Source organism: Callorhinchus milii, unplaced genomic scaffold, assembly GCF_018977255.1.
Source record: "Callorhinchus milii isolate IMCB2004 unplaced genomic scaffold, IMCB_Cmil_1.0 Scaffold22, whole genome shotgun sequence".
Taxonomy (NCBI): Eukaryota; Metazoa; Chordata; class Chondrichthyes; order Chimaeriformes; family Callorhinchidae; genus Callorhinchus; species Callorhinchus milii.
Window position 1 is genome coordinate 3,526,496 of NW_024704763.1, and position 22,295 is coordinate 3,548,790.

General features: G+C 42.2%; 1 protein-coding gene and 1 non-coding gene across 3 annotated transcripts in view; one reads left to right on the forward strand and one right to left on the reverse strand.

The window, feature by feature from the left end:
• LOC103189473 (SH2 domain-containing adapter protein F) overlaps window positions 1-22,295 on the forward strand; it is an 81,379-nt gene that overhangs the window by 47,183 nt on the left and 11,901 nt on the right. The window contains exons 4-6 of one of the 2 annotated variants that reach the window (XM_042342962.1): window positions 4,879-5,037; window positions 12,918-13,089; window positions 13,649-13,768. In XM_042342962.1, the coding sequence (XP_042198896.1) occupies window positions 4,879-5,037; window positions 12,918-13,089; window positions 13,649-13,768 (451 nt within the window). The remainder of the gene's footprint in view (window positions 1-4,878; window positions 5,038-12,917; window positions 13,090-13,648; window positions 13,769-22,295) is intronic. The other variant, XM_042342963.1, reaches the window with a different exon arrangement.
• Window positions 21,222-21,293, reverse strand: trnat-cgu. Its single transcript has one exon. It is a non-coding gene; the product is annotated as a tRNA-Thr (tRNA).

Sequence of the window (22,295 nt, forward strand, 5' to 3'; positions counted from 1 at the left end):
CTCTCTTTACTTGAAATAAATAGTGAGTGAAAGATGTGAAAAGTCTTTAATTCAGTGCTTGGTAACTTTGTTTGTTTTCCAGATGCCAATTTAATAATTTGAAGGTTAGAAGATCACACCGGAAATTCAATCCTCAGCCCTTCAGTTGTGAATCTGTCATTAAGGACAGGTCTTAAGGACACATTTTAATTGTAATTTCTGTATCTTCCTTCATTATCCCTGGCGATAATCTAGGGACCAAATGCGGTTAGGAATATTGAATTTTCCCTCCAATTTCACTAAACAATGCTCACATTACGACCAAGAACTATGACCAGCACTATCCCGTGTGCCAAGGTAAATAATGAAGTGGAATGTGGACTGGCACTCTGTGGGCATTTTCATTTCTTGCTAGCAGGAATGGGAATCCTGACCAATTCCTCCTTTCTCTTATTCTGCCCCTAACCCACTGAGGCTAATTATACCTCCCAGCGCAGCCCATCTGCAGTCAGTAACTCAACAAAGCCAGGGTTCTCTTTGACAACCACTATGCAGTGCAGGATTAACTAACTCAATCGAGTCTGGGACCTTCTGGTCCATATGTCTCAGTGCTGCAAAAATTGATGCTTTTACTTACTAGACCAGAGAACGTTTAATAACTGCAGAATCAATAGGGGAAAATATTATTCATTTTTCAGTTTGCTTACAAGTAAATTTTTGTGCAGTTTGTTTTGCCTAACAATACAGTTTTTCTCTGACGTTTCCAAACACGTTTAATCCCTATAGCAACATGCTCAAAGCCAGTCGTGTCCTGTTAATTTTTCCAGTAAGGACCAACGCCCATATTTAGCAACTTCCATCATTACAATAAACAGGCCCGGTGCATGTAGCAGACATTGAGAACAATGCCATTTAGCGTTTAAACACAGCTTTGCTATAAATAGCTTCTGAGGAATGCAAGTAAAGGAAGTAATTATAAAGGGAACTGAATTTTTGCTGTTGTTAATTATTTTATGGGGTTGTGCAATGACTTATGTTGTGTTTGCTTTCCTGGAGAAAATAATATAACCACTGATTCCGTTGTCCATTACATTATTAGCTCTGTTGGTAAAGCCATTTCCATCCTGGAAATGAGCAGCGCAGACAAGGAAGTTTCTTGGGTTCTGATTGTTGGCCTGTACTGAGTTAGTTGATCTGAGGCCAGGTCAACGGTTGGAGGCTACAGTTCTTGGGCTGGGCAGTGGAAATAAAATAAGCCAAGTTTCCCGCTTCTGAATACTCTCCAGAATTGAACGTTATTCCACTCTCGTTGGTAAGTTTTGTGAGTTTGTCTCTGAGTGCTTAGAAATAAATCTGACGTGATTTTAAAATGCTTCAGTTTATATCTTTAATGTCAGCCTGGTTCATTTAGTAACACTTTGCCTTCGAATCAGAGGTTGTGGGTTCTACCTCCCACTTCAGGATTTTGAACTCACAATCCAGGCTGACCTGACACTCCAGTGCAGTCCTGGGGAGTGTTGTATTTTTGGAAGTGCTGTACTTCAGATCAGACATTAAACCAACGTTCAGTCAGCCTGTTCAACTGGATGTTAAACATCCCATACACTGCTTGAAAAGAGAAATGAGTTTCTGCCGATGTCCTGGCTAACACTTCCTCAGATGAAATAGGTCCTTTCACCCCATGGCTGTTTATAGGACATTGCTGTGCGCAAATTCGTTTCCGCATTTGCCTATAATTTACGCAGTCAGTATAATTTACAGTAAATCCAGCAAAGCACTTTGAGACGTTTCAGTGCTGCTATATCAAATGTAAGGATTAATATTAATGGGGTAATGATAATTGCAAATTGGAGGATGTTGATCATGGTTAGGTTTTGCTTTTTAATGTTGGACAATAATATTACGTAAAGATGTTTGTTATACACCTCGAGACTGAGCTCAGCTGTGATGACAGAGTGAGACTCCTGCTTTACACAACATCTTGATAAATTCCACCTTGTTTTTACATGACTCAGAAACTCCTTTACAAAAGGGCACCTGGTTCAAAGAAACATATGCGTCGCCTGCCTTGTCGTGTTCATTCAGCCCATTGTACAGAGCACTTAGAAGATGTTTCAAAGTAGAGCCCGTCAAAATAGTAGACCAGGGAAGGACAATAAGAAGAGTCAGGCATTAGTATCAAACGCCTGAAGGCTGGAGTAAAAAAAGAACCATTCAGAACCATGATGTTGGATCAAAACATGCCATGTGGAGCACTCACACAGATGTCAGGGAAAGACGAGTGAAATGCAGCACAGTGAAAGCTTCCAGAGGTTTGAGAGACATTGCACTATTAACTGGGTTTGTGCTTGGGCAATACTGTCTCTTATAATAACGTGCATTTATAAAATGCCTTTTCATGTAAACACTTCACAAAGTATAATTGATTGGAAACTGAAGTGAATGTTATTAAGCAAATGCGGCAGCTAATTTGTAACCTGTGACGTCCCATAAATAAAGCAGCCAATTGATGTAAAGTTGGATTAGGGGAGGACTATTAGCCAGGAAAACAGGGAAAAACTCTACATTTGTATGAATTAGTGAGGGCAGGACAGTCTACCACAAGTGTTTCACGTAGATTGTCTTATATAATGTCTGCAGTTTAACCATCCACGATTGTGTAATTACAGTGAGTTAAAGTTTTTCGGAATTCTCCTTTGTTTTCCTGGTATTCTCGTTTAGAGCAGAGAAGGTTGACGGGACATTTAAAATAAGTGTTCAAAATTATAGGGAGAAACTGTTTCCTCTTGCGAGGGTGGGGGGGGGGGGGGGGGGTTGGTAACCAGAGGACACAGATTTAAAATAATTGGCAAAAGAACCAGAGAAGAGACGAGGAGACTTTTTTTACGCTATGTTTTTATGTTATGGTCTGGAATGCACTGCCTGAAAGAGCGGTGGAAGCAGATTTGATATTAGCTTTCTAAAGGGAATTAGAAAGGTACTTAAAAAGGACAAATTTGCAGGGAGATGGGGTGAGAGCAGGGGAGTGGGACTAGTTGGTAACTCTTTAAAAGAGCTGGCACAGGCATGTTAGGCTGAATGGTCCCTTCTGTGTTGTAATATTCTACACTCTATGACGTAGCAAATTTCACCCCAGTGTTCTTAACTCATTATGAAATAGCTTATTGCAGGAAATGTAATTGCGTATTGAAGAGGCAAATCAGTTTTGAAAGTGATTATAAAGCAGTGTGTTCTCAGAAACTGAAATCTAAAGGAATTCAAAGGGTCCCTTGTATAGTTTTAAATACATTGGTGAAACTTACCATTAGAAGTAAGAGAGCAGTTGCAATTTATTACGCTTGTCACGTCAATCTACATCACAAAGCGATTCACAAATAATTTCTGTCAAGTGTAGCAACCATTCTTGTAGTTAAACTAAAAATCTAACTAGAGAAAAAGCTAATAACCATTTATATAACCTGTGTATAACACCTCTCCTGAGTGGCCACTCTTGATGTAAGAGCCTGGACACTGAGAGCCAGAAAGATGTGATAAGGTACAATATCAAATGCAAGGATTATTGTTATTATTATCATTATTATTGTGGGTTGGGAGAGTAAACTCTGAGTCAGGACAGAGCCAAACTCACAACAGTTGTCCTCACAAGCGGCAACAATATTAGAGTCTAGATGACTGTCAGCCGAGAACATGGAGGGAGGTCAGTGAAATGTAAAACTGAGGAGATAGTAATTGTCTGCCACTGTCTCAGAAATGTAAGCTTTTAACTTATTCTGTAACGCTTCCTCAAATTAGAAATGTCTGTAACCTTCTGCCCCATCACTGCTGCATTTTCTATCAAATTAGTCTGTCCTCTGTGAATGACTGACCATGCGTGCAGTGGGCTGTGACGACCTTATTAAAGGCTTTACATCTAGTGGCTGTTCATAACACACATATTTTAGTCCTAAGAGGAGGCACAGAAGCATCTTGTGTTTACAGCTCAGTTCCTCTAATGTTATATATGGAAGTGAAGATATAGTAAAAATAATAGTAGTCCTTGCACTTGATATAGCACTGTTCACATCTTCTAGACGTCTCAAAGCACTTCACAGAATATACTATAAAGTGAATTGACTCTATATGTGTGGGCAAAACGCAGCAGCCAATTGCACACAGCAGTGTCCCACAAACATTCGTGGATTGAAATGACCAATTTATTATTGTTTTTTTTCTCTTGAGGGGTTATTATCAGGGGTGTGGAGTAAGGAAACTTGCCCAAGGTTTTGCCCTGCCGGGAATTGAACCCAGGTCTCTCGCTTGCCAGGCGAGTGCTGTAACTCTGAGCTACAGGACTCCACCAAGATAACTAATACATCCTTAATAATAAATGATAGTCAAATATTTTCAAACCCCATGGGCTCACAGTTGAAGCTGACACAGTAATGTACTATTGGCTTATCTGTTTGCATGTTCAGTTGGTTGTTAAAGATCTTGTGATATACTATTGGAAAAGAGAAAGCAGTTTCTCCCACTGCGCTGACCAGAAGTACTCCAGATGATAAATTGATCGTTCACTTCATGGCTGTTTATGGGACCTTGCTGTGTGCAAACTGCCTGCTGTTTCTGCTCACAAAAACAGTCACTACACTTGGCTACAGTTACATGCAGGTGAAGTGCTTTGAGATGTTTTGACTTGATAAGGCACAATAAAAATGCAAGTTCTTTGGGTTATGCTCATCATAGCGAGACCTTTTACTTTCCAACTTTGTCTAAAATCCTGTTTCTTTTACTTATAAAAAAATCTTAAGACTTTTCTGCTCAGCCTTGCTCACCTGTTCTGATCTGTCTGTTTTTCTCCCTTTTCTTCTTTCTCTTGTTTCCCCCACCTTTCCCCTCCCCCACCCACGCTGACCTCTGCAGTAGAGATTAAGGTAATAAAAGAGCTGCCCTGGCCTCCGCCCGTAGGACAACTGGACAGCGGAACGGCGAAACCAGAAGGGGACGTCCCAGCTTCTCACTGCCATCTGCCACATCCACACCATCAACCGCACTCACAGCCCCCTCAGGAAGACAGCAGTGGTGGGTCCAAGAATTCAATGAGTTACAGTCTAAAGTGCAACTGCTTTAAGTGAAGACTTGTCGTTTAGGTTCCACCTCCCTCCCTTCCTCCCTCCTCCATATTGTGTATATCATCGCAGGTCACGCCTTGTGCCATGGTTTGATCTTTTGCCAAATATACAGTCTGTGGAATCTCCCGACGGCTGCCAGCAGCTCTGCTTCATAGCTGGTCAACAGCAGGTGCAGGCTGAGAAGGGCAAGAAAGGTGGTCACAGATCCAGGCCATTCATCCACCACATCAATGCTGGTGTTTTCGTCCACGTGAGCCACTCAATCTATTCCCACTCGCTTCCCCCATACCTTTTGATATAAGTATCTGTCAAATCTGTCTGGTGCTGAGGAGGTTGAAGGATGTTCAGGTTTGAGGTGATCAGGATTCTGAAAAGATTTGACACAAGTAGTGAGTGACCTTTTTCCCCCTGGTTTGGCTGATCAATCTCTTGAGTATGTGACCTTAAAACTCTGATTGTGAGCCAAGATTTCTCTTGTGAAGAATGCCGGCCATTAAGCACAATGTGGTACAACACTGCACTTCACATTAACATGTTACACCAATTGAGGTTGCGGCACTGACAAATTCTAGGACTCCAACTCCTCGGTCTCCTGGCTGAGCATTAGCGGCCGAGCCTGCAACACTACACCTGCTCTCTGGAACTCTCTCCTCTCACGTTTCACCCTCTCACCCTGCCTTCAAGTCTCTTAAATCTCATCTCTTCGATCATGCCTTCGCCCAACGCCCTCACCATTTCTTCCCACTCTGCTCGTTGATCCACATTGACTTTGTAAAACATTTCAAGATTTTGTCCTGCTATATAAGTGCCATTTGTTTTAGGGTGCTGATCGCTAAAATCAGCAACTTAACAATAGGATTTCCATTATAAGTACACAGCAAACAGTTGACTGGTATTAGCAATCAATGAGAGACACACCCACTGAGTGTCGGTGGGTATTGGCATGGCTGATTTATTCTCCCTCAGCTCTGGCTGATGAGACTAATTATAGTGGTCCCTATTTTTAGTCTGGATGAGATCAACAAACTCAACAGACCATGCAATCCATCTTGAACCTTCCTGGTCTGCATGGCTCAGTTTCTCAATAAACAATTGTTTTGCCAAGTGAGCAATTGTATTGGGAACGGAGAAGACAATTCGATTATAAATAAATATATAATAAATAATCCTTGCATTTGATATAGTGCTTTTTACGTCTTCTAGATGTCTCAAAGCGCTTCACAGAATATACTGTAAACTGAATTGACTGTATATTTTGTGGGCGAAACGCGGCAGCCAATTGTGCACAGCAGCGTTCCACAAACAGTCGTGGATTGAATGACCAAATTATTATTATATGTTTTCTTGAGGGATTATTATCAGGCGTGTGGAATAAGGAAACTTGCCCAAGGTTTCGTCCTACCGGGAATCAAACCCAGGTCTCTTGCTTGCGATTAATAGTTAATTAATATTTAAGAAGTGACTGAGGGAAAAGGTGAGATGGTGAGTAATTGAATCATGTGAAGCTGCATTGGAATTTCACTTTTATTTGCCCATAAATTATTTGCCTACAAAATACACTGTCACTACACTTTACAGCAAGTCATGAAACGTCTTCCTGACGTGAAAGTTGCTCTATCAAATGCAAGGATTATTACTATAGACTGTTTGATATCTGAGGAAGTCTCCATTGAGAACAAGTCTCATTTTGAACAATATAAAGCTGGGTCGTGTGTTAGCTGCATCACAAGTGATAACTTAATGACTGGATCATATTGGTCGAGCGAGAAATTCTGCTGGAGTTTTCCTGTTCATGAACAAAGGTCCTTTTGTATAGTACATCTGGAAAGATGATGAAATTGGTTGATAGCAATACAGGGGCAGGTTCGGGCTGAACATTACATACCCAGATACTACTTTTTGATTTTTGTTGGTATTTCAACCAATTTTTACTTTTCGCTGCATAAATCAGATTTAAGTGGAAAGCAAAATGATTAGCTTTCAAATACCTTAATCTGCAGCTGTGCTTGTCTTTACCTAATACACACGAGTACAAACATTCCAACAGTGCAAAATGGAAGGTGAAAAATCCAGGCGTGTCACCCACAAGTTAATACTAATGCTGGTGTGTGAACTGCACACTATCAGTGATGTTGGCATGCCAGCTGTATGTTTAATAATGTAAGCATGTCAACCGCATGCTAACATGAATGTCAGCCACGTGCTATTACTAACCCGGGCATGCCAACTGCATGCTAACACTAAAACCATTGGAGGCATGTAAGCTGTATGCTAACACTGTATGCTAGCATGTCGACTTCAAGCTAACATACACTCAAGTCGGTCACTAGACTTTTTCTGATGAGACTTTAATCAGTGCCTGACACAGCTTTGTTCTGTCAGCGTTATTCCGTTGAATTAACCTGGATGATTTCCCTGTAATGCTCTGCTATCTGGAAACCCGACTAGGCGATCGCATGCCAAGCTCCACTCCAGTAGAGGAATGCAGTGTGTACTATTTTTTTTGCCCTCCATGATCTGTTGTATAAATGTGACAAAACACAAGATTAATTTGTACATAAATAAACATTTTTTTTTTTAAAAATGTTAACTTTCCTCACTTTTTGTGTAAACTTAGTTTCTTAGTTGACGTTATTTTCAAAAAAGGCTCGTGGTCATTTCTGCAGAGGTACAAATCAAAAAGTAGCAACACTGAGGTTCCAATGTGAAGGCGGTTGTATTGGAACCAGCTTCAGGGAGATTGTCAAACCACATTGCAGGGTCCTCCCCAGTGGTTTTCGGCAGATCAGTTAAGTAGCTGAGGTCTCAACTCATGGCTTGCCCATTCCACAAGAAGGGAATGCTATGGAACAGGAGTAGACCATTCAGCCCCTTGAGCCTGTTCCACCATCATTCTACTTCTGCAGCTCAATCTGTGTGTGTGTGTGTGTGTGGGGGGGGGGGGGGGGTTGATGGGGAGGATAGTGAGTAAAAGTGTGCACTTAAAAAATCCAAATGTCATCACGCCATAGTTTTAAGGCTGAGACCTTGAGGAATTTTGGACCTCAGAACAGTTATTACCAAAGTTAGGAATGAGCTGCAGGTCATACAAAAAAAGGCCAATGGAAAAAAAGGCAATTAAGATGCAAACATTGCTGACGCAAAGTGACGGCTTGGTTTATGTGGGTGAAAAGCAAACATGTTGAGAGCAAAGGGGCAGTGTCTGTAATTAACAAGTTTGACACGCTCCTGCTGATGTGTGTCACGCTGTTTCACGCCTGATAAATTTTTCCTTCTGCAAAGCTCAGTAGCTCATCATGTAATAAGTTGTTGCACTTTGATCATCGTCACACACAGCGGAAGATGCGACAGGCTGTACAAAGCAGAGTAAGTCACCCTCGTGGCTTTGCTAAGCCAGTGTTGTGCTGCAAATTCCATTAAGCTTTTAACTCTCTATCAGATTAACAACAACAAACAACAATTTGCATTTATAAAGCGCCTTTCACGTCAGGAGAACATCCCAAGGCACTGGGCAGTCTCTTTCAAAAGAGATGTCTTCATTCCCCCCCCATTTATTTTTTAAATTGTTCTTCACATTCCCTAAAAATTAAAGATTCTTTAGGAACCGGAAGTTATTATTGTTGTCATCCTGCAGGTTGTGCCCCTTTTTGGGTTTGTAACATGTATCCATTATCCATTATCTCATCTTTCCTCAATCTTTCCATCTCGCTCTGTCTCTCAATCACCCTCCATCTCACCCTGTCTCTCAATCACACCTCTTTTCAGAAATGCACCTTGTTGTCTCTGTATCCATTTATACTGCCCGCTTTAATAGTCCTCCCTGGTAAATAATTCCACATGTCTATTGCACTTTGTGAAAAGAGGTTCTTATCTATTATCATTGAGTGTTTTATACACAGTGCTTGGATTAGTTCTGGTCAACCAACCCTCTTTTTAGTCTGTGAAACTTACAATGATTCTCTAATCTTTCTCCACAGCTCATTCCCTTTACATGTGGCAACTACCTTGTAGTTCTTTCCTGCTAGTTTTTTAATGGAAGTCTATCTTTAGTTGATGACATTTACAATATCGGGTGGAGTCTGATCAGTGCATTGTATTCCTGTTGTATTGTATTGTTTGTGGAATCTATCATACAGCGTCACAGCACAAAAACAAAGCCATTCATGCCATCGGGAGTTGTTTCCCCACACGAGCCACATAGTCTAATCCCATTCTCCACCCTTTAATATTCTTTCCCAAGCAGCCATCTGATTCCTTTTTAAAAGAATTTAAAGACTCTGTGCTGGCTATATATCCTCGCGTTCTATTAGCTTTTTCAAATTACTTCACTCTCCACAATGGGAAATTCCATTATAAACATGTAATGGAAAGATCTCTGGTGCTCTTGATTGCCGTGCGATAGACCCAATTGTCTGGATACTGAAAGTGATGGGACTGCTGTTAATTCCGCCTTAGAAAAGTAATTTTATTGCATTTTATTTTAAACTAGCTGGCAATTGTGTTCTAGCTTATATTTTTCTTTTTTCTTTTAAAAAATTCTCTCTTTTAACAAACGTATAGATATCTATCAGGGCCTTCACTTGCCTGTCCCACAGCAGCGATTGATTTTTACCAATTTTACCAAGTGTTGGGTTATTTATTCCCATCACTTCTAGTACTGCAAGGGATTTAGACAACAGCTGGAAATGTACTCGTCGGAACAACTGGGTCGGGGAGAGCAATTTTATCTGGCTTTATTCTCGTGTCGCTTCCCATCGTTCATCATTCAAACTGGCTGCCTCCGTACTGATAATGGTAAAATTGGTTTGTAAGATTATTACAGAACAGATCGGGCGGTGGTGAGGCTGGGGTAATTAAACAGAAGTCTGTGAGAAGACAGTGTGTCGAAAAGCATCGTCCAGCTCAGCGCAGTGACACACACATTTGGATAATAATAATGATCTTTTCATTTGATATAGCATCTCATCGTGTCTTTGAGAAGCCACAAAGAGCTTCACAGAATATACTGTGAATTTGACTGTATAATTTGTGGGCGAAACGCATCAGCCATTGCGCACAGCGGTGTCCCACAAACAGTCGTGGTTTCGCTGACCTAATTATCATTATTTTTTGAAGGGATTATTACCCCCAGAAAAGCAATGCAAGGAAAGTGGATTCCTTTCAGTCAGTGATTTTAATCGATTGTCCCAAGCTTCTTTAATTAGCTTAATGCAGCCAATCACAGTGACAACTTTGCCTAAATGTGTGCTGCACGGTTCAATGTTCCTAACAATCAAGGCAGTGATTACTGGATCAACCAGTGAAGCCCTTCAGGCTATCTTAGGCACCTGTTCCTGGGGGTTTGACTGAGGGATTAGTCCTCTCCCCCCCAGACAGCAGGCTTCCAGTGAGCTCCTGCTATGTGAATAGAGATGAATTCTATTCAAAGTCGGTGCTCTTAAATTTGCCCTCTTCTGCAAGCTAGCAGTTTGGTTGTCATGAATCTTGGAGAGATATAGGACAATGAAATCGCTCCTGTGCAATGCTTGGTGGGTGCGATTGTGTGAGTCTTTGTGTTTTTCTTTCTTAAGCTCTTCCAAGGGTTCCAGGTTTGCTCCCTTTGTACTTGGGGAGGGCAATTTTATCTGGTTATCGCCCACAAACTATACAGTCAATTAACTTTTCATAGTATATTCTGTGAAGTGCTGTAAGATGTCTTAATGACCCGATAAGGTGCTATATCAAATGCAATGATTATTATTATTATTTCACCTAAATGCCTAATTGTCATGTGTCACCCTCTTAGTGAATATCGGTGCCTTATTTGACTGCTTGTGGGAGAGAGGAGAGTTATGGATCAGCATTAAAGACCTTGGCTGGGGTATATGTGGTTCCAACCGCTGGCTCGACTGGTCTCAGACCTACTAGATAGAGGTGCAGTGAGCTTGGTAGAAAAGGGCCTGTGTTTGGTGAAGGGTGGATTGGGCTCCATTGTCAGCTGCAGGCGGGGCTCATACATGTACAATGAAAATTTGGGTGAATGGTTGGAAACCCCAATGGAATTCTATCTCAGCACGAATCATAGGTACATTTAGAAGGGGAGAAAGGAAGAATGTTGGTATCCAACCACCCCTCCCTGCCCCAACACTAAATTATCCAAGTTGGAAGAGGAAAACAATATTTATGCCAATGGTTTCTTAAAAGATCTTTATGCTGCACTGAAGGGAGACTCTTCAGATGGGTTTTCTGAACTGTCCTGAGCTAAGTCTTAACGAGTATCCTGTTTTCCTTTGTTTCTGTGCAAAATAAGGAAAGTAAAAGTCAGAAATAATCAACACTGTTCTGAACGCAGTGAGTGATTTCTAAAGATAGAGTAATGAATAGCGAGTGAGTCGCACAGCTATAATTCAAATGATGTCAGAAACCACAAGAATGAGGCTTCAGTGGTTTGTGAAATCTGAATCCCATCATTAGATTATAGCCTTGAATTCCCTCTCTGTACCCATGGTGGTGTTTGTCTCACACAGTTACAAAAATTCAGAACAGGAGTAAATATATCCAGCGAGTCTCTCTTTTTCTTTTCCCCCCCTCATGGCTATTTGTGGGGCATTGCTTTGTGCAAAATGGCTGCACTGTTTGCCTACAGTCACTACACCACACAGTAAATTATGTAGTACACTTTCAGACATTTTGATAATGTGTATCAAATGCAAGAATTATTATTATTCATCCTAAGAGTTGATTACTACCATATCAGTAGGCTCTTTGGCACCTCTGTTACTGACTGATGACAGCAGATTACCTCCATCTCTTTCCCGGTATTGCGATCCTTCTTAACTATCTCGATATGATTGATGTTACTATGGTCCAATAACCAGCAGTTGCACAGTCAAACACATAAAGCATGATCACTTGGACAAGGTGAAGGAGGAACTCTGACTCGCTTACCTGCAAAGGTCAGCGACTTCAGGAGAGGAGAGGAACACGATGCACTGATGCAGAAGTTGCTCTCCCAGCTTCTATAGATCCTGAAAACCTGGGTGAAGTTGTGCGATGGACACTCGCATCTTCCAGTTGCCTGTTATAATTGAGATTACAGTGAGGCAGATTATACTCTTACTGATCCTTAGCTGGGTTTGTCCTGCTGCGTACCCATGGCCTGTACGCATTATGCATTTACTAAAAAAAATGTTTGCCATCTGACAATCTCAGCATTTAAAACCTGTTGAATCAAGAGCTGGAGTTTCAGTACTTTTCAGTGAGTGACAACAACCTGGTATGACTGTTCAGACATGTATGGCAATGATTATTTTTATGTTTGTGGAACACTGCTGTGCGCAATTAGCTGCTGCGTTTCGCCCACAAAACACAGTCAATCTGCTATACAATAATTTATGAGAAGAGCTTTGAGACGTCTCAACGACTTGATGCAAAGATGATGATGATTATTATCATCATCATCAACTGTGTGTCCCACTCCACACCAGCCCCTGAATAAGCCTGTATGTAAAACTTTTCGCCTCTAAGAGTAATGATGATCTATAACATTCCACGTGCCTAGCACTGATGTTTACTTGGAGTCTGTTGTGTTCTGGGTTTTCTGGTGTTATTGTTTGTTTTTATTAATAATAATTCTGCTTTTAAACATAAGGAAATTTTTGCAAGACACGCAATGGGCTAAGCAGTGTGCCCTATCACCTCAGTGTTTTCAAAGTGGATATTTGCACTTTTGGATCAGCAAATGTCGCTAAGACTTAATTTTCTCTCTTGATTATTTGAAAGCTAATTTCCCTGTTTTCTTGAACACATGGGATTTCTTTAGTAAGCAGCTGCTCACTCTTTTCTCCTCAGTTCAGTTTGATGGCGCTGACAAGATTCACCTCTCTCCCTCGAAGGACGAAAAAGTCCGGGTCCACAACCGTCTCTCCAGCGGCAACCTGAAGGCTCTGAAGCATCCTAGCCTGGACCTCCCCCCGACACTGGGGGAAAGGGTAGATCCCACACTCTCACTGGAGAACCAATTGTGAGTCGCGTGTTGAATGGTAGAATACTCGTATCCTGGGGCATCCCAGCTGTACCGTAGAGAGCCAGATAGCGTATGAATGTGTAAGTTGCGGATATTGGCGACCCCACCCCCACCCAAACATACTCCATAACCCCTCCCCATCCCCGCTCCAGTTTCAAGAAATTTGGAAGAACATTTTTTTTTCATTTAATCAATGTTTAAATATTGCGGTTAATTCTGATAATCAATACCTGGGTGAATGGATCAGCCGGTGTGTGTCTTTTAACAGATTTGAGCACAGCCCAGGGTAGCCAAGCCCTAGACTACACCCCACATGCACCCCACAAATCTTTGACCCATACACCAGCCACGTCAGGCTCCTAACAATTCTTAGAACATTGTTGAGGAGATGTACCCTTTCCCAGGTGGCAATCACTGGGAATGTGAATAATCGTCAAGGCTACCTCTGAAAGGACAACACAGATGCAGATGTCACTGAGCAGCCATGTTGTGAAATTTCTTTGTCAGAAGACGGACAGGTTGAGGCTGAGCAAACAATTTGCTTTTACTTCCACAGCTGGTATCACGGTGCAGTAGGTCGTACGGATGCAGAAAGCCTCCTGCGACTGTGTAAAGAAGCCAGCTACCTGGTCAGGAACAGTGAGACCAGCAAGAATGAATACTCGCTCTCCCTCAAGTAAGTGTCTAATAGCTTTGTGTCTTTGCCTCACACAGTATTGTCACTTCTGGTGACCTGAGCTGCACAAAGCCTCTGAGATCAGGGCAGAAGATAGTCATAGTTTGGTGTTTGTCATGGGGGAGTGGAATGGGGGATGGTGTGAGGGGGTGGAGAGAATGAAACAAAAACTATTATGGCTTTGCTACTCTTCGGTCTAATTGAAGTCTCATCCCCACAGTATTTTGCTCTGCTGGGCATCAATCGTGCAGCCACACTGTGAGCTTACACTGTATAATTGTCTCCAGTACTTAATGGTTTCAACACAGTTATAATTTGCATCCATAAATATATTTTGTGCTCTGAAGATCCTCTTTGTTTAATCATTGGTCTCGCTCCTCGATTTTTCTCCTAATTAAAGATCGAGTGATAACTCCTTTTATTGGTTTGCTTTGCAGTGTTTATTTCTTGTGGATCAAATCATTGTTCGTGGAGTAGGGGTGCATTGCGGTGTACAGTGTGATACATCATGGTGGGCACTATATAAATGCATGTGGTTATTGTTATTGATATCCTCATAGATAGAAAATTGCTGCTTGTGGATGTCTGGCCGCAATGATCTCCCAACCTCCCCACCCCCCCCCCCACTCTCGATCTGGCTGTGTGAGTGAATTCTCTTTCCCCTCCCCCCCCCCCCCCCCCACATTGTGGGCTAAGGCTCGGTGGGATTTCAGGCCTCTGGTACCTTGACCAATAAAGCGAAGACACTGTGTTGTAAGACTGTGGGTCAGTAAATCAACCGGCCTCGGTAACCTGCACGTAAAAAAAACACAAGAGGTCAGGAAATGTAGCGGTGTGCGGACAGATGGCCTGTCCCACTCATAATTATAAAAGCAAGGATCCATTCAAGATTTTCATACAAAAAATACAAGACAAAGGAACTTATAACAATTGTAGCCAAGGAATGAGTTGTGTTAATGTGTTATGCAGCATGGAATGGCGGGGAAGAGTTGCGTGTGGGGAAGGAGTACTGGCTGGGTAGTCATGAGCAGTATGTGACCTGTGCAGAGCAAGAAAATGTTAGCCTGCAATGTCTCGATCTGTAAGGGATTAAGCATGGTGATGGGTTTCCGTATGTTTCAGACACCAGGCTGCCCAAAAAAAGGGAGGATGGGATAGAAATCTGGTAAAACGACCATATCTGCTGCCGATCTATGGACCAGCTCGTGGGGGCAGGGGTTTCATCCCTGAGGGAGATGAGCTGAACTACCAGATCATAGAATAATACAGCACAGATGGAGGCCATTCAGTCCATCGTGTCTATGCTGGCTCTTTTAAAAGAGCTATCCAAATTAATCCCACTCCCCGCTCTCTCCTTACAGCCCTGCAAATTTGCCCTCCCCAAATTACCAATCCCTCGAATCGTTCAATTTACACTCTTTCCTCCAATTCCCCCCGCCCCACCACCGCATCACTCCTCTCTCCCATCTCTCCTACTCCTCCCCCATACACTGACTGCACATTGAATGTCAAAGCCAGCCAGTTTCTGAATTGAATCTCATTTCAGAAATTGAGAGTTTATACTAAATAGATCTCTAATGGATGTTTAATGAAGTCGCAAGGTTCTGTGGCTGAAGAAACCCAATTGAAATTAATAAGCCTTATGCAGTGCAGGCATTGACTCTTTAAATTAATTTATCTCCACATTACACTTCCCTGTCTGTTTGCCGGCCTTAAAAGCCGCGCTGGGCAGATTGTATTTTGTTCCAAGGGCTTTACCGGTGCCGACAGAAGCTGAAGGAAAGTGATAGGCTTCCAATTTCAAACAGCGTTTTATCTTAAACAGAGATTTGCTTTCATTTCAATACTACCCCAGGTCCAGAGAATCTCCTCTCCTTCCCTCTCTCACCCCCCCCCCACCTCCACTCAGTGTTTTTCCAACACATATTAGCCAGTAACTGATACTCGTTCTGTGTTCTATGCATATCCTATTCTGATGCCTGCCGTCTCTTTCAAACACACTTTGCATATAAATTACTTATTTAAAATACAATTACGGGAGACTCAGACAGTGTGACTGAAGGCTTGCCCAAGTAATTAAACTGTTTTCTTCCTGCAGGAATTACATGACTTGTTACAAAGACGGTAGACACTTTAACACGTCCATCAGTGCCTACTGTCTTGAAGTGACCCCTGTGGCTCCAGTAGGTGAGAGCAGTCAGGTCTGATATCTGGATTTTCAGTCTGGCTGAAGGAATCAGAATTTAGAGGATTAGGTGGAATGCATAAGTCGATTCATTTTATAAATCGCTGTAGATCTTCAGCACAGGATAAAAAGATTAAATGGCCTTTTGGAGGAGGGCCAATTTACCCCTCTCCTGCTGCCATTTGACTCTTTTTCAGCTGGACAGTGGGAGCCACCCATACCTCACCAATGTGAAGACTTGTATTTTTATGGTGTCTCCTTTTGTCAGAAGCTTAAAAGTGTTTTATAATTACTGTTAAGCGTAGTCATGACTACTTCTAGGCAAACTTGGCAGCCATTTTGCCAACAAATTAGGAGGAGAATGACCAATTTACGTGAAAGGTTTTTTGGTCAGGACACTAGGAGTATCTATCCCTTTTTCCCAATTGTGTTGAGGGATTATTAACACCCACCTGGCAGAAAGGGGCCAGATAGAGGTAGGAAGTTTTGGAGGTGTGAAGTTACTGTACTCATTGAATTAGCACCAATCTAATGTCCTTCGGCTAAACCCGTGTAAAAGACTTAGTGCTTAGGTATTTTCCTCCGTTGGATGAGATGATAAACCCACCTCACCAAGTTTCACATTGAAGATTAAGGATGTATCTTTAAAGAAACTTGTAATGTTATAGTACAGGATCATTTTGAAACACCCAATGGGGTGTCAGCCCCTGGACCATGAGCTCCTGTCTTGTGTTTTGAGCTTTATAGAACATTCCCTGCACAGGAAAGATGCAAATCTAGCAAACCCTACCTTGTGGCTTAACTATTATGGGCACTAGGACCTGGAAGGTAGAGGAGGGGGATGGGAACAGTTTATCACAATTGGTGATAAGACTGTGATTAGTGTAGAAATTTCTTGCTCTGAATCACATGCCCTTCTGACTTGAATCAACTGCTCAGGAAGCTGAGCATTGGAGATAAGAGTGAAGGCAAAGGAGGTGGGAGGAAAACTAGGTTGTCCCAAGGACAACCCCCCTCCCCCAGAGATCCTTGATGTCTCTGTGGAATGCTTCTAAAGTGCAAGGTGTTAGCCTGGCTCAGTTGGTAGTGCTCTCATTTCAGGGTCAGAAGGCTGTGGATTCAGCCCTACAATTGGGACTTTGAGCTGACAGTTGAAGCTGACGTTGCTCATGCTGTGCTGGGAGAACCTCTACTGCATTGTTAGAGAGGCCATCCTTCACTTGAAATCCTATCTGGTGGGCGTTCAGGTGGATGTTAAAGATCCTGTGACACTGTTCAAAAAGAGAAAGGAGTTTTCTCAGTGTCCTGGTCAACATTCCTTCAGTTAAACATTTTTGTCTGTGCCTGTGTACAAATTGGTGCCCCACTCAACTACAAATAGACAGTCCTTTCACTTTATAGCAATTATCGCTGAACATTACAGGCACTATACTAAATACAAGAATTATTGTTACATTTTTGCTGCCGTTAATCATTTTGCATAAAGGCTGGTTTCTCCGGTGCTGTTTAAATTGAACTAAGCTGATGTTCCTTGAACTGCCACTGAAACCTGCACAGTGGCAGCGTCAGAAAGCCGTCAGCCAGCTCGTAGCTGCAGAAACTGGCTTTAGGGCAAACCGTTTTCAAACAAGTCGGGTAGATGTTCCCTTGGGACTAATTATCACTCACTCACTTGCATCACATATTACACTTTCCAGCCATTTTTTCAAGGCAGGAAGTGAGGGAAAGAGAGTTCCAGGGGGCAGGTTGTGGTAGCTGGAAACGAAGCAATCAATAGTGAACAGAGTCCAACAGAATGAAGCTTTGGAAACAGAATATGTATTGATATATTCAGAAGTGCATTTGCAGAAGGAATCTGATCATGTGTGAAAATTGAGACAATGCACTGTTTCGTTAGATTAGCGCCGTTTAAATATTTTATTTCATGCATCATTTATCCTTCCCCAAATAAATCTTCAGAATTTTCAGTTATCAAGCAGTCAGCGTAATCACATAAAGAAAACAATCGTCCCAGTGTTTCTGGAGATAACAGATGTACATATATTTCTTTAATGCTGCGGTAGCATTATGCAGTATCTGCCCTTGGCTTCATGGTCTCTCAAATGTTTGTCCACTCAATGTTAGCTTGGTGCAAATTAATGGAGAAAATTTGAAATGTACAAAATCACATGAACAGATTTAATGTCGGTTCAGTTCTGTACTTCGAAGGGTGTTCAAGTACAACACTTGTTCCACCTCTGTTGCCCTCAGGTCATAACATCAAGTGCTCCCAGATTCGCTGTAGCTCTGTTACATGCAAAGTAAAACTCTATCCATATTCCCTTCAGACCCAACCCTAGGAAAGCATCCCCAAGAAACGTGGGACATTAAAGGTTAAACTAACAATGGGAATTCACAATTAACACAATGTATCTGGTTTGCGCTCTGGGACACTACCCTGCGTGAGGGGCATTATACTATGTAAGCAGTTCTTTTTGTTGTTGGTTTGCGAGTGTGGTGTATTCAATCTCACTGTGAAACCTGTTATTACCTGTTTGTGCCTTAAAATGTTGATGTGTTGCTGAGTTTGTTTCTCCCCCACCGACCTTTCTCCTCTTTCCTGAAGGCATTTTGACTGTTGACTCTACCTTTTACTGGGTGGGTACATTTGCACAGGTGCTGCCCTCTTACCTCACTCAAGTAGCTATTATTCACTGGTGTAATCAGGCATTTCCACCTCCATAGGGGAGGGGTGTTGGAACAACTTGCATTTATATAGTGCCCCACACACAGGATAGCATCCCAGGACCTCTCCTGCCCTTACAGGATAGCCACATACAGAAGGGAGCGATGGTAATCAATTAGAAGCAGGAACCCTGACTATATTTTCCTACGTCCTTAATCTACTGAGCAATTATGCTCCCAACTGCTGCCCAGTTAAAATCAGGAATCAACCATTCGAGTTCTGTGTGACTGAGATTAACACCAACAGATGTCTTTATCAACAGAGCTATCAGAGAGGAGTTCAAGCATATATTCTCAAATAGATTTTTGTGCCGAGCTGCAGCTTGAAATGAAATGCATGAATAATTCACAAACCAGACGCTGTGTATATTTCATAATCTGAGAAATTGTAATGTAATTGCAGATCTGGCTTCTAATGACTCAGAGTTTTAGCTTTCCAGGCTCCTGCCTGACTAATTTTGCAGTACGAGGCAGGCACAATGATACTATGTTCTGGTTCCTTGTTGTGACACTTTTGACAGCTCCTGCTATTGCTGGTGAAATGATCTGTCACATTCTGGTGCCAGGTTTAGCAAGACATAGATCATAGCTGTAGCTATGGCTGTGGCTGCTGATTAAAGACTTCAGCACATTTTATGGCAACTGCCTTGAGCAAGGTGAAGAGTTGTAGAATTCAGTGGTACAACATTTTATATTCCCTTCCCAGCTTTTAGTATATTATCAGGCAGGCCCCAAGTCATCAATGAAAATTGTGATGCTGTCACAACCTTCCACAGTCAACATTTTCTTTTACTAGTGTGGTGACTAGATTCAAGGAAATGCCTATATTTTAGTGACTATCATTTTCTTTTTTCTTTAAAGCCTGCCCAACCAATTTTGTCACTTTCTCCTCCCACCGGCCCACACCTCCCCCCACCACCTTTCTCCCAAATCTGCTGTGCCACAGACTCCATTAATCCTCTAGGAGTTCTAGGAAGTGGTTATTCTTCCTGTGTGTGTGTGCAGTTAAATAGACTGAGGCATTCCCCAGTTCAATTCACAACCGGTGTTGCATTGATTGATCTCAGCTGGAGTGGTGACTGAGGCTATAACTGGCCTTAATGTTCAATGTTAAGGAGGAGAAATTATCTGCTCCTGATTGCGCTTCAGAGACTGGACAGGGAGGGATGTGGCATCAGGCTTGGCTGTGATTTTCCCTCGTCAAATAACCTCCCTCTGTTACTCAGATTGGTGTGAGATGGCCCACTGAAACTGTTGCAAATATGTCCATGAAACTGATCTTAAAGCTTCAACTGTTTTTAAAAATGGGGTTTAATTTTTTAAAGAAGGAGTTTAATCTTAAAAAGGCTAAATATTTTAGAGTGCCATAAGGAGAATAATTTCCCTGGGAAAACTGGCAGAACTTGACCTGAATTCAGGTCTGTATTTGCGTCTCGACTATATTGAATGTTAAGTGATTTGACTTCACCACATTTCATGGATGGCTCTTCCCTCCCAAACAGAAATACAGATAATATCCGTGCTCGCTGTAAAGGAGGAGGAAAAGGGAAAGTAAGGAGACTATTCAATACTCTAAGGAATGTTAGAATGTGGCAGGCTTTATCAACAATAACAACAAAATTACATTTATAGAGCGCCTTTCACGTCGGGAGGACGTCCCAAGGCGCTGGACAGTCGGGTCTGGACCTGAGCATGGGGGAGGGGTGGGGTAGGGGTGAGGGAAGGCAGAGAGATGGGAGAGCGACTGAAGGCAGAATCGAAGAGGAGGATCTTAAGACCAGTCTTGAAGGAGTCAAGGGAAAAAGCGAGGCGAAGGGACGGTGGGATGGAGTTCCAGAGTGTGGGGGCAGAGAGGCTGAAAGCCCGGCCACCGATGGTAGGGCGGGAGACATGGAGCAGGCTGGAGCCCGCTGAACAAAGGGACCGGGCAGGTTGGTAGGAATCACCATGGCTGTTGAAGCCAAGCCCACCAAAACATTTAAAGGCAATTAGATAAATACCTGATAAATATTGTAAAGTACTGGGAAAGAGCAGAGGAATGGGATTGGAGTAGAAAGCCACATTTGGGAATCTAGATTCCATTGGCCTCCTGTGCTGAACGCTTTCTCTGTTTCTAAGAAACATTGCAACAAGATGCATTAATATAAAGTATTTCACCTTAAAGAACGGTTCAAAGCACTTGATTAATATAGTAATAGATACTGAACAGACAATTTGCGATATTTAATGTTGATTATAGTACCTCAGTTAAATCCTTGCATTTGATATAGCGCTTTTCACATCTTCTAGACGTCTCACAGAGCTTCACAGAATATACTGTAAAGTGAATTTACTGTATATTTGTGGGATAAACGCGGCAGCCAATTCCGCACAGCAGTGTCCCACAAACAGTTGTGGATTGAGTGACCATATTATTATTTTTTTGAGGGATTATTATCCCTGGAAAAAGCAATCCGCCATTCAACTAACAACCGAGATTTACATTGCAGCTACTTACTGCTAGGTAAACGGAGGCATATGGAGTAAGGAAACTTGCCCAACGTTTCGCCCTGCCGGGAATTGAACCCAGGGCTCTCGCTTACGAGGCGAATGCTGTAACCACTGAGCTACAGGACTCCATGATCAAGTTGATGAAGTTTAACATCCTTCCATCCTAACTTACCCCATCTGCTCTTACAACTGATTGTTCCTCGCTCCTCACTGCTTTAACTGCACCATTGATGTTTGACCCTCTGGCAACACATTCTCCTGTCCTCTGCAACTCTTTCAAAACCACTTTGCTCTCTCTTTCTCTGCCTTCAAACCCTTCATAAGAACCTATCGATTTGACCATGCCATTGTTTAGTGCTTTGAGGTGTTCTTTTCTGTGGATGTTGCTAGATATGTTGTTGCTGTAACACAGGGGGAGAAGTTTCTGCAGCTTCACTCCACTAATTGCGTTCACGATTCCAACGCATTGCATTGTTTTGTAGCTCAAATCTGCCCGGTTATTACTGTAAACCGGAAGTGGATTAAAAGATTCCCAGCAACCTAAGAGGCATGATAGCCCAAATAAGCGCTGCATAAACTTGAGCAAAGAGCTTTGCCACTTGGAATCTCTGGAGACCTCAGCTGTCAGTTAAACATCGCAGCTAGATAAGGAGACCAGCTCTTAAGCTTTAGCAGTTCTTAGGTATGACAAGAGTCTCAGAAAATCATTAAGATGATTATTGATCTCTCGCCGCTCCACAGTAAGGAATTGATTGAGAAATCCTGCTCCAAAAGGCAAAGTCACTTTCTGGAACTGAATATAGATTTATTTGGAAGATTTTAGGGCTGACTTGAGTTCAGTCGATCAATAGGAAGATGATGTGCTGAGACTGTCTGGTCTATGATTGGGCTGCACCTTTTTCTGATATCTATTAGTAAACTACAGTTTTATCTGATGCTATTGGGGTAGGGAGTAAAATACATTCGTACAAATATTTCTAAAGAGTGTATGGTTTCTCTTAACCTTTTAGGATTATTTTTCTATGCCATACCGCTCTCTTAAGTAAAATGTAACGTGGAAAGTTCTTTGTTCTGAATGAGATGAATAAGCAAACACAATTTGCATTGCATGTGTTAGCGACAGACTGG